Raw genomic sequence first — 12811 nt, forward strand, 5'->3', positions numbered from 1 at the left:
CGTTGCTAGTGTTTGCATTACATCCGCGAAGTGCAGGGAGGTACGCTAAAAGCGCTTTTGTTCTAAAAAGCCCCCCCCCCCCCCCCCCCCCCCCCATGTTTGAATCCCAGCTAAGCAACAGTTCCCACGGCAATCATCACGCAAGAATAGTTGTGCATAATGCCTACTCCATAGCTCCCGTTCCGCTGGTATGATAAACCGCCAGGCAGGGCTTAACAAAGAAAATCCACTTGCACATTCCTAGTTAGCTACCAATTAGCCATGATGTTAAGAGAGCTGATTGTTTCCTGTTCATTCAACGAGACGGATCTATCCACCTGCACTGGCCATCCGTCTATTCTTAAGTGTCATGATTACACAAATAGTTGCAATTAGACATGTGTCGTCTTAAGTGTCATGATTACACAAATAGTTGCAATTAGACACGTGTCGTAGGGTGCCTCTTTTGAGTTGCAGGTGCGGTATGCAGCACTGCTGAACAAGAAACACCACAAAAAGTGCAGGCTATGGCAGTACAAAACGAGGCAATTTATTCACGCTTTTGCCTGTGTAGATACGCACACCAACCCTTGTCAACACCCTCCTGTGCTTCATATCACAGCTTGAAAGAAACAAAATCTCCGTGTTTACTACAAAAAGTAGACTCAAAAAGTGTTTGTCTTCACACAAGTGAAAGCTTTACAAATGAAGTAGCCTTAATTTTTTGCCCAAGAACATGTTCAGTAAGCTCACATTTGCTACGGTGGAACATGGAACTGGAATACCAGATGTATCTTTGTTTCCAAGGCTAGAACACAATTCCCAGAGATGTGCTTGCGAAAAATTCCTCCAGTCAAACGAAATCTCTCCCGTAATGCAGTTGTACTATCTAAGCTGTCGCACAGCTGCTGCCCTATACTTTGCTCTAGGTGAAACTGAACAGAAATGGTTTCCCAGAGCATGCCACACCTGCAAGCATTCACAGGCTGTCACACAGCAGCAGCAGCACAGCTTTGCCCACACAACCACTGCACTGACCACCTTCAAGGAGAGTCTTGGTCAAGCAGAACGAACGTAACAAACAGGCAATCAACAAAACAACAAAAAACGGAGGTTACTGAGATGACGACAGAGCCACACTCAATGAGAGATTCCAACAGCACAGCCTATTTGTCTTCCCACCGGACAATTTGTAGTGACCTTGTCAAATAAGGGGGAAAAAAAAAAGCAATAAAAATTCTAGGCTGCTGCTGCTGCGATTATCACAGATCGGAGAAGGATGAAAGAAGACGGAAACAACAATTTCTCATCTTCCCACAAAGAGAGAGTGGGGGAAAAGGAGGATGGGGTGGGGACTTTTGGTTAACCTGAGTAGCAAGTTGCACCCTGTGCATTTGAACGAAACGCAACAACCTTTTCCCCCCTCTTTATTATGAAAACAAGAACAAAACACAGCTGAATAGCTGGCCCTCTGGCTACTAAAATGGGGCAGTTGTGGGCAGGGAAGAAGAGCATGTTCTGCCACTCTTTATCACAGGAACACTGATTCGGCATCAAATATGCTCTTCCTTTTCTAAGCACCAAAGAAATGAACCGAACCCCTTGCAGGTAAGCACCTCACATAGATCAAGATTAAGGAGCTTTTTTTTTTTTTTTTTCCGCTCTCTACCGCAAACAATATTCTTTTTAGCCACTTGCCGTGCTTTCTACTCTAAGTATTACATTCCTGTTAACACAGGGATCTCTATCCTAGCGCTGTGCTGGCAAAGTGTTGATACAGAAGCTGCAAATCAGTCCGTCTTCTTGCAAGGGTGGAAGAAAATGTTTGTCTGGTTCATTTTGAGCGCACACAAAATGAACATTCAACAACAATTTGTTGGACTTTTGGGCTGAAGAAATGGAATGCAGTACACCATCACCTGGCCTCCGAAAACTTGCGCAAAGCCACGCTACCTGCCCACAACGATGCCACGCATTTTAAACCTGAAGAAGAGCAGCTAGAGAAGCACAGACAAAAAAGTACACCAGCACAGAGTGTGCACAGGGCAACACGGAAACACCACAGCCATAAATACACACACTGTAGTTGTCAATGTCACAGGGTCCCTCGCCTCCGCTCGGAAACTACTAGAACTGGGGACATGGGGGAACGCTTGGAGAAGTAATGCCACGAGGGTGAGACCTTTTCCCCCAGCAACCGGTTGCACACTTGACTAAATGGGGACGAGAAGGCTCCGCACTCGTGATGGGGGCCAGAAAAAAAACAAAAAACGTGGGACGTGGGAAGTGTCCCTTTTGCAGCACACCGAGAATGAAAGAGGGGGGAAAGTTTGGCACTGGGGCACGCACACCCCACCGCGTCATAGGAGGTCGGAGTTGACCGGGTCAGCCATGCTGGAGCTGCCGGGTCGAGACTTGTTCGACTTTTTCAGGGAGCTGCCGCCAAAGTGCTGGCTGGAGCGCTTGTCCTTTTTCTTGGCCCCCACTGCGCCTGCATGGACAAATGGCACACCAAGCTGTCTGGAGCAAGCTTTGAAGCCCAGTTAGAAGCCAGCATCACACTTGCCAGGTTTTCTTGAAAAAGTCGAAGCTTCCACTGAAAAGTTCAGTGGCCATGTTACCTAGCTGCCTTGCCCCACTGCTTCGGTGATCAGCAAGATCTGTGGCTTCCAGTTTACAAGACATCAACTGATACCCGCCGCGGTGGCTCAGGCGTTGCGCTGCTGAGCACGAGGTCGCGGGTTCGATTCCTGGCCGCGGCGGCCGCTTTTCTAATGGAGGCGAAAAGCAAAAACACCCGTGTGTACGAGATTTCGCCGCACGTTAAGGGACAGACAACCGATTTTTGGCGCGTGTATGTTCTCTAGCTCATAAGAAAGCCAGCCTTTTATATAGCCCAGTAACCACAAGCAATTTTTAAACAAATTGGCGGAAATAATTTTAATTTGGCAGCAAACTTCTTGAAATCGGAACGGTGGCGGTTCGTAGTGTCGAAACTTGACACTACAATATGTGTCCCTGTCACGTGACCTGCAAACCTAGTAGCTACTGTAACTGCTGAAACGTTTATGAAAAGTATTGAAAACCTGTTAACACAAGTATTTGTGCAAGTTTAAATTGTATGTATTTCTAAACATCATTTTGAAATTTTTAAAGATACCCCCCGCCGTCGCTGGGTGGCTCTCAGTGTGGCTAACTGAGCCTCCATGCCCAGAATCAACGGCAGCGTTCAGTAAACAGACCCAGCAAAGGCGCTTTGACGATTCTACCTGAGTCAGGGGTGTTTGTTCTGCCTAAATATTTGACTTCAGTTTCCAAATACGCCAACGGTAGCTTAAAAAAAAAAAAAAAACGTCGCACCCAGGGAGAATTGAACTTCCCACCTCCACAACATGAAGCCAGATTCTACCTATAGTCTATCCCAACAGATGGCGCACTCGTGCAAAATAGACCGTTGCATTAAAAAAACACATAAAGGAACAAGAAAGCCTGTGATTCAAACTTTTTTAGCTGGGGACAAGTTTTTGAATATCGTTTTTCATTTCGCATACAGACAAAAGTATGTTGCCAAGTTACTCTGTCATAGTTGCCAGCATTATTTTTGGGAGGGACACATACGGCTCGTAGATCTAAAAATCTTGATTTAAAAAATTCTAGGCCATTATCAGCAAAACAGTTTCTCGTCAAGGTGCTTTAAGTGATGCCCTCCCATTTGGGATAGAGAATATATACTCGACAAAAATCGGTTGTCTGTCCCTTTAAAGATCCCCAGGTGGTCAAAATTAATCCGGAGCCCTCCATTACGGCGCGCCTCGTGGCCTGCGTTGCGTCGGCGCGTTAAATCCTACAATCAATCAAGACATCAACTGATGCAATGCAGTGCAAAAATGGATGAACCAACCACAGCGCCGAGTCAAATTCCTAGCACCAGTTGCTAATCCAATAGATTCTAATACTGGCTACCAAACCACTAGCTGTAATCCAATTTGTGCACTACCTAATTCCCAGGTCTGATTCCAGCACCAGATTCATCCCAGCAAAGACTAGGAAACCACGCTTCAGAGCACCAAAGTAATACTGGCATAATTCTGGTCTGTGCTCTGATGAAGTGCGGCAGCCGCACCCGGCTGCTCACCGTTGTTGCCCTGGAAGCTGCCATCAGCAGGGGAAGAATTGGTTGAGCTGACATTCTCCCACATCTGCCCAATGGTGTCGTGTAGCGAGTGGTTGTCCGACTCGTCAAATGTGTCCACATCGATGTGCACCTCGTCGCCCACGTCCGCAGACTGCGTGCTGCTCCTGCACGGCCATCAAACAAACGAGCAAGCATTTCTCACCATAAGCAACATTCAGGTTCCCTAAAATGTTGTACATGTCCCAAACTTTGTCAAAAGCAACTAAAATGAAATAGTAAATAGAAGTAGGGGGGGGGCAAGCAAGCTTTAAAGGAGCCATGAAGAGAAAACAAAAGTTTGGTTCATTCAAGAGATTGCCTCGTTAGAATCATACTGACACCACTTTTAACGTAAACTTCACTCAAATAAGCTACATAATTAGTAAAAAAGGAAATGGCTATGCGACCCACTAGCTCATTTCCCGCAACAGAACCTATGATGTCACGTGACAGCTCTGGGATTGGCGGAGGGCGGCAAAAGCAAATGCAAATTAGGCAGAACTTATAAGCTTGCCGACACGAAGTTTGCGCTTAAATTTAGGGCACATTGTTTTTATATCAGTAAGAATGGTGGGACAAACAGTGTATGGTACGAAAGCACACAAACATAGAAGTACCGATGCGTGCTGCTGTTGGAACTGCGCTGCGGGGCTTTGGGGTTGTCGCAGACGACACTGACTGATTGACACGAGCGACGATGTCTTACATGACCATATTTGTCAAGCGAGAACTATGTTTCACGAAACGATTATTTTCTCCGTGAACCAAAACAAGCAGGTTTAAATACGGTCAAAAACAAACGAAAGTCCACGGAGAAAGAAACTTGCTCCGTGCCAAAGGCAGAAAACGGCTTGCTACGGTATGGTGGTGCCATCTAGGTTCACTAACGGCAAACAAGGCCTCCCAATCGGGTGCAGAGCTATGCTCCCTAGAAATATCTTTCTAGGGACCATAGCAGAGCGGTTGGTTCCTGTGATGTCATTGCAGACCACGAAAACGCACGATTTAGTGGGAAAATCAAAATTTTAACTTAAATTAATTAATTTCTTTGTGAATAAGGCATCGTTTGCATTCGGACAAGCGCTGGGGGCACTATAAAACAAGAAATCTTTCGAATAACCCAAACTTGTATGTTCTCTTCATGGCTCCTTTAAGATACCCTGATATGCTAAAGAAACTGATATTTGTTATGTCGACTGATTTGGGGTTTAACGCGCCGACGCAATGCAGGCGATGAGGCGCGCCGTAGTGGAGGGCTCCGAATTAATTTTGACCACCTGGGGATCTTTAACGTGCGCCAAAATCTCGTACACACGGGCGTTTGCGCTTTTTGCCTCCATCAGAAAAGCGGCCGCCGCGGCCGGGAATCGAACCCGCGAACTTTATGTCTATCAAGCCCACACCAATCAACCAATCAAGAGTAGAGTAAGCTGCTGTTAATACGAAGTCCAGGGGGCCACAAAAAGCTTTTAATTAACCGAACTCCCAATTAAAGAGAAAGTACATTATAACAGCATTGCCATTAGTCTGCGACACATCTTTCTTGATTTTGTTCATAGTCTCGACTCCCATCGGCAGTTCAATCGTACCACACAGTTTGCCCCGACAGTCGAGACTTGTCGCTCAATTCGAAGCTTGAAGCACCCGCCACGCACACTGCTCACACAGCGCCGTGCACACAAAGAAGGTCGAGGGCCTGACGAGAGAACGAGGCGTCCGCTGGCCCGAGTCTCGGCTGGCCGGCCGCTTTGCGATTGAGCACTGCCTCAGTGGCAATGGCACCGACAGTGCAAAGCACGGCAGCGTTTTGGTGCCTAAAAATTTTGAATTTCATTGAGATACAATGGTCACCTTGATGCTTTTTATTCAATATAACTTTCAATTAACTGATACATTGGGTTTTAGCTTCAAATGATCGAGCAATTTCTACTGAATTGCATGCAACAGTGCTGGTACTGGAACATCATTTCCAATTAAGCGACTTGGAATTATATCTTGAGTCGATTGTGTGTAAGGATGCACTGGAAAGCAAAATTTTCCAGTGGAAAGAAAATATGCAATGACAAAGGCTTGCTTCTGACGAACACTGCATTACAATGAAGCACCCCATCGACATTCACGCAGCAGACCTGGAAAGGCTGCTAAAGAGCTCTTCCGCCCAAGTCGTAAACAAACAAAAGCTCCCAGTGTCACAGCACTGTCCACACTCTACAGGAGTGGAGGATAGGAGAAGCTCTCACGCACCCTGCACTTTGGTTCAGCAGGAACTGCCGCACTGCCTTCCGCTGCTCATCCGTGTGCTGTGGGCAACGCTGAGAACGGGTGCACATTTTTTTGGTGTGCTCCGAGATCACGCCACACATCTGTTTCGCGGGAAAGAGAAAAACGCCGCGATTTATTGGCCACTGCCATAAATATGCGCTTCCCCACATCTTATCCCGCATCGACCAAAAGTGGGAGTTGCTTACATCTATTACAAGCGCAATCAGCCACCTGGGGGAGTAGGAAGCAGTTATCAAGCCCTGGACTAAGGTGAAAAAAAACTGAGCGGCTGTCTTTCAGAATATACTGGTACGAACAAACATAGCTGGCCAGTTCCAGCAACCCATAACTGCCATGAATTTTTGCGTCAAGCAGTGTTTGGGGTGCTAAGAAGCTCAGAATTTCTTGCTTGATTTCTGACTTACAAAACTATCGTGAACCAACTCTTTCTTCCAGGTGGTAGGCAATTATGCAGCCCAAATTTCTATGTATGTGAATCAAACAAGGGGCAATTTAATTTTTTTTTTTCAGGCTGTGTAGTATGCACGTTCTAACACATGCAAGTTTTTGACATTACAGATGCAAACAGAATGACTGCACAAATGAAGTGGGCAGCAAAAAAGAAATTTGGGGCAACAAATGTCAACTGAGACACAGCACCATGAAAAAGCTTACCTGTGCCAACATGGCTTTTCTTTCCTCTGAAATCAGCAATGCAGAAGGAGCATTAGAATCCTTGCTTCTGCTAATTTTTCCGCCGACAGAAGGTTTAGGTAAAAATGCGTTCAGGAGCTCACCTATTGAAAGACTCTCATAAGTTGAGACGCTGTTAGACTGTTCTGATGCACTGCTACTGCTTGCCTGTTCTCCTGAAATTGCACACAGCGTTGGTAATCCCCACAACATGCCAGCTGGGCTGCAGTTAACAAAGGAAAAAAAAAAAAAAAAAAAAAAGACTGCTAGCTGCTCACCATTTTTTGGTTTCCCTTTGATTTTACGAAGAGAATTTTTGTCTTTCCTCTTCTTGGAAGCTGCCAAGGCGAAAAAAGAGTATTTCGTATTTGCAGAAAACTGTGAAAGGTTTGCAGAGTGTATGTTCTCTACCCCAAATGAAAGTAGTACTTCCATTAAGCACCTCGAATTTAAACGGCTTTGCTGGGAATGCTTTACAATGTTTGGGAGCAAAATTTCTGGGTCTACCAGCCAGTATGCAGTCCAAAAAGATGCTGGCAACCATGACACTAAACGACAATGCGACTCGCATTTGCACACAAGGTTAGAAACAAACACTGTCGAAACATGATTCTAAAAACAGTGACAAGAAACCTATTGAAGACTTTTTTGTCTGTAATGTTTTAGTCTCGAGCCTGATGCATTTCCATTTCACTTCAGTAGAAGAAGATACCAATCCGTACAACAAACAAGGCCGGCGTAACAGATAATATAGCATTTATTTTGTTGGTAAATAACCAGGTAAAACCAGTCGCTGGTAGGTGGGCTGAAATAAACAGACCACAGACCATGGTCTCTGGTAAAACTGAGTACACTTAGAATGGTACATTGTTATGGTGCCCATGTTTGGATATCACAAGCGGCACTTAGGCGCGCGATGCGACAAGCGCAAGTCAATGGGTACAGTAAACAGGTAGTGTGGGCGACAGTGGCAAGTAAAAAATAACACTACCGCCTGGGCCCTCTGTCGCTGGCAGCATGGACGGTGGGGCGGTAGTTTTCCGTTGCTGTGTATTAATTATTTCACTTGCTGCTGTCGCCATTCTATCTCTTTACTGTACCAATTGAGTTACACTTGTCACTTCACTCACTAAAATCGCTCCATGTAGCATCACCTTAAAGGGGCCATTCAGACAAAACACAAGTTCAGTTCATTCGAAAGATTGTCTCGTTAGAATCATACTGAAACAACTTTGCTCAAATAAGCCATATAAATAGAAAAAAAGAGAATGGCCATATAACTTACTAGCTCATTTCCCACAACAGAATCTATGATGTCATATGTGCCAGCTCTGGGATTGGCTGAGGTCGGCAAAAGCAAACGCAAGTTACGCAGGTCTTATAAGCTTGCCAAACGAGCTGCTTGCGCTTAGTTTAGGTCACATTCTTTTTATAGCAGTAAGAATGGCGGGACAAACAGTAGAAGCTCATAAAAGTACCGATGCGTGCTGTGCTGTTGGTGCTGTGCGTACTATGCTTGTTTTAGCTGCACAGCACTGTGGCACTTTGGGGTTGTCTCAGACGACACTGGCTGATTAGCGTAAGCGACGGTGTCTTGTCTTAGGTGACCAAATTTGTCGAGCGAACACCATGCTTCATGAAACGATTATTTTCTACCTTAACAAAAATAAGCCAGGTACAAATACAGTAAAAAAAAAAAAAAAAAAAAAGCAAAGGCGGACAATGGTCTGGCTCAGCATGATGGGGCCATCCAGGACTAACGGTAAACGAGGCTTCGCAGCCACGGCAGGGCTAGAGCAGCAGCGCGCCGCTCTAGCCCGGCTGTGCCGCAGCAGCTTGAAGACCTGTTCTTGTGATGTCATTGCAGACGTCATAAAAACACACGATTTGGCGGGAGAATCAAAATTTTAACTTAAATTATTATTTCTCAGTGAATAAAGCATCGTTTGCTTCCCGACAAGCGCTGGGGGTATAAAACACGAAATCTTTCGAATAAAGCAAACTTGTATTTTGTGTGCACGGTTCTTTCAAAGTTATCGGAAAACATTTAAAGTGACAGAGTTACCCAACCAGTTTGCACGAATATTTGTGAATTTCTTATTCGTGTGACTCCGATTCAGAATTGAATTAAAAAAAAAAGGTTATACTTACGTTTCCTATCAGACAAGTAGTTCCAGTCGCTATCATTGTCATAGTCATCTACATCGCTTTCTGCTCTTCCAGTGTTGGCAATTCTGCAACAAGGTTTAGTCCCCAGATGTTAGCAAAAAATAATTGTTGACGGCAAGTCCAGTACAACAATTATTTCCCAAGGTAGTTGGGGCACTGCAGGAAGTGCTGTAGCAACACACTTTACCTCTTGCTCGCAATTCTCGAGCTGTTCCTTCCCATGCCCATACATTTTTCCAAGTGAGGCGCGAAACGAGACGCAGCCAGATTTCGCTGACAATTGGGGCAGACGCACTCGAACTGCTTCTTCAGGGGAACTTGGCCGAACACATCCAAACCTACTTCATCCACGATTTCTGCAAAACACAAATAATGATTAGCCAAGTAATTTCTTCACACCACGGCATCGGAACGAAAAGCATCGGCCGCATATACATACCATACTTTTTTTCGCTGAAAACGAAAGGAAAAATAAAATATTAGTTCATTAGACTTACGTAGTTTCTGCGTGTTACTATTTAACGAAATTGCGGGGCTGAAATTCGGATGTAACCAAAAAAAATGAATATTGACTCACTCTTCAGGCGCTTCGTCCAAAAAGAGCAGACCCAACTTGACAGAACGGTGGACCTCGAAGCAGGTTCCCAGTATGACATCATCCACGAGGTCGTTGAATATACTCAAGCACTGCTCCTGAAAGATGCAAGACAACGCACACGTGACTGCGGTGAGCAAAACTTGCAGAGCGCGCGGCGTACGACAAGCTACAACACTGCTGGCAGAAGCCACTAGCGAGCAACACGTCGGTGTCGCCGGCGGCATCAGCGGCACTTCGGCGACTGACACCAACTGTCAAACGCACGCATGGCAGCCAACGTGACGCCTTTGGTCAGGTGAGCGCACGAAGGCCTGCCACAAAGGTGCATTCTTGCACACAAGAAGGCAGCGTCGAGCTAGAGAAATGCGGCGTTCCAGACAAAGAGCACGACGCAGCCTCTACTTACGTCCAGGTCTCGGCTCGGCCCGGGCGCATCACTCGTGCTTGCATTTTCCGAGTCGGCCGGCTCCTGCATCCTTCACATCGACAAAACCGAAGCAGCGGGGTAGTGCAAGCTACCGGAACGGCTTCTCGAGGGCTCTCCTAACGAATCATATCAGAAATGCGAGCGCATCCCTGGCCACGGCACTTTCACAATACGGTTCCATTTAGAACGCTGCTCGAGCTGCGGCACGGGGCTGCCAAGTCTACTGGCATGCCTTGTCGACCAGCACGAGCAACCCAACTCGCTAGCTTCGAGACAACCGGTGCAGTAAAAATTGTATTTCACTAAATCTCACGCGAAAATAGATAGCATTTCGCCTTTAGAAAGAAGACAACCCGGCGTCCCCAACGGCACACATTACAAAGAAGTTCGCAAATGCGATGTCGACGTTAGCGACGCCTCGCGGAATTGTATATGACAGGGACGAAAACGGAACCGAAACTCTTGCGCGTTTTGAATTGCAGACACAGCGCTGGAGGTTTTGAGTACAGATTCACGGCTTTAACCAGAGAGACTGGAGACCAGAGGGTCAGGAGCAGCTGTAGAAGGAATAGAATCTAACGACGAAACTGTTATGCTATCTAAAACGCAGGAACTTTCTTGCGAGACGCAGGAGTACGAAAGCGCCCAGAAAGCGCGCCAAAAAATTTGGAACCTGCAGCATTGAAAATATTGAAAAACGTAAAAAAAAAAAAAAAAAAAAAAAAAAAAAAAAAAAAAAAAAAAAAACAGAAGCTTAAGCGCTATACTTGCAAAGTATAATGTATGCACTTAGACAAGAAAGAAGCATCATTAGGCCCAGCGTGTGCGAAACTATGAAAGTATCGGAACAGTTCTATTCCAAGCTGTGCGCTAAGAATGCTAAGAACGTCAGAACAGCCTACAGTATTCAGCCTGCGAGGTCCAATTAGTAAGTAAAGAGGAGGCGGTAAAGACACTCCAGGAAATTAATGGAGGAAAATCTTCAAAAGACAATGGATTAACCATGGGTCATCCAAGCAGGAAGAGACAGTGTACTAGAGACGCGTGCAAAATTATTCTCAGAATGCCTCACTGCCATAAGGGGACCCGTAGCCTAGAAAAATTCCGGTATAATACTGATTTACAAGAAAAGTGACGCCAAACTGTCATAGGCCCATCAGCCCACTCGCCGCGGTGGCTCATGCAGTGGCCAAGGCGTTGCGCTGCTGAGCACGAGGTCGCGGGTCCGATTCCCGGCCGCGGCGGCCGCTTTTCTGATGGAGCCGAAAAGCAAAAACGCCTGAGTGTACAAGATTTCGGCGCACGTTAAAGATTCCCAGGTGGTCCAAATTAATCCGGAGTGATCCACTACGGCGCGCCTCATCGCCTGCGGTGCGTTAAACCCAACAATCAACCAATCAGCCTGCCCTCTTTTGTACACAATTAAATGTTTACAGCCACATATTTGCATAAGACTCTTTGCAGGTACATACTACAAGACCTGGAAAGAGTTTTGCGAAAAACTTTTTGCGCGTGACAAAAACTTTTGGGCGCATCATCTGACATCTTTTCATTTTTATAATTATTTTTTTTTGTTTTTGTTTTTCCTTTTCTTCTATCACCTGGCGTAGCAAGCCAACGCGACGGCTCGGCTAACATCGCCGGTTTCAATTAAAATTATTCCCCCTCTCTCTCTCTCCCCGCCTATCTCTCTCTCTATATATATATATACAAGGAATAGACAGGATAACCCTTCCAAGAGGAGCGAAAAGTTCACGATCAGGTAGTAGTGAAACAAGGAGGCGAGAAATTGTTTACAGCCTGTCCAGAAGGGTTATTCAGGAAGCTTGACTGGGATATCAGCACTGCGAGTAAGTAGAGAATATTTGAGCCACTTGAGATTTACGGCCTAAATTGTAATTCACTGAGCTTGGAGACGTTTCAAAGAAGTGGACAAATCTAGACCCCTTAGGCAGGTCGTCAGTGCTGGTCCCAACCAGGAAAAAGAAATGCGGCGTGGAGTTGGTGGGGACTGGGGTGAACTTGGCCAGCGTTCCTAAACAATGAACAATAGGCTACCTATGTCACTAAATAAATAGGGGAGCGTGCTGTGCTGCAGAGGTAGATGATCAGCGACCAGCGAAACTGTGCTGTGCCTTTTTCTGCGCCCCCTGTTTTCCGTCCCATCTTCGTATACCGGCCTGCTACAGTGTCCACGAAGTGAGCGTGCTTGCTGTATCCAGGTGAGGATTTGGGCTCGTCCATTCCTCCAATGAAGTAACACCGCTTGTTCCCCAGCAGTGTAGGGCCGGTGACGTTGGTAAGGCACCGGCGTCGCATGTGCAGCACGTCACGATTTCTTGCTATTCTTCTTGACTTCCCGAAACTTCATTCGGCACAATCTTCAGTGATGCCACTCACTGATTTCTTTCCTCGCAAACTGCCAGTCCCATGCTTAAAACTTTTCATTCCTGCGTCCCCACTCATGTGTGGGCAGAATTTCAGGCTTGTTGGCTGCCTGGAAAGTAGA

The 12811-nt window shown here is 46.0% G+C and overlaps 2 protein-coding genes across 3 annotated transcripts in view; one reads left to right on the top strand and one right to left on the bottom strand.

Moving 5' to 3' along the window:
- Positions 1-498: 498 nt before the first annotated feature.
- Sgf11 (SAGA associated factor 11kDa) lies at positions 499-10707 on the bottom strand. 2 transcript variants are annotated; one of them, XM_077705813.1, is made up of 11 exons: positions 10282-10707; positions 9855-9970; positions 9717-9730; positions 9465-9633; positions 9260-9342; positions 7387-7446; positions 7213-7284; positions 7091-7116; positions 6398-6516; positions 4115-4278; positions 499-2470 (listed from the first exon to the last, which is right to left on the bottom strand). In XM_077705813.1, the coding sequence occupies exons 1-11, from the start codon at positions 10348-10350 to the stop codon at positions 2340-2342; spliced, it is 1023 nt and encodes a 340-aa protein (XP_077561939.1). In that variant the 5' UTR covers positions 10351-10707; the 3' UTR covers positions 499-2339. The 2 variants fall into 2 exon arrangements, with proteins under 2 accessions (XP_077561939.1, XP_077561940.1); XM_077705814.1 differs by lacking the exons at positions 9717-9730; positions 10282-10707.
- LOC144178181 (DC-STAMP domain-containing protein 2) overlaps positions 9964-12811 on the top strand; it is a 131193-nt gene continuing 128345 nt past the window's right edge. The window contains exon 1 of the mRNA XM_077705812.1: positions 9964-10170. Within this exon, the coding sequence (XP_077561938.1) occupies positions 10142-10170 (29 nt within the window). The 5' untranslated portion in view covers positions 9964-10141. The remainder of the gene's footprint in view (positions 10171-12811) is intronic.

This window comes from Haemaphysalis longicornis, unplaced genomic scaffold, assembly GCF_048455015.1.
Source record: "Haemaphysalis longicornis isolate Haplotype H1 unplaced genomic scaffold, Haemaphysalis longicornis Haplotype H1 scaffold_4, whole genome shotgun sequence".
NCBI classification, from domain to species: Eukaryota; Metazoa; Arthropoda; class Arachnida; order Ixodida; family Ixodidae; genus Haemaphysalis; species Haemaphysalis longicornis.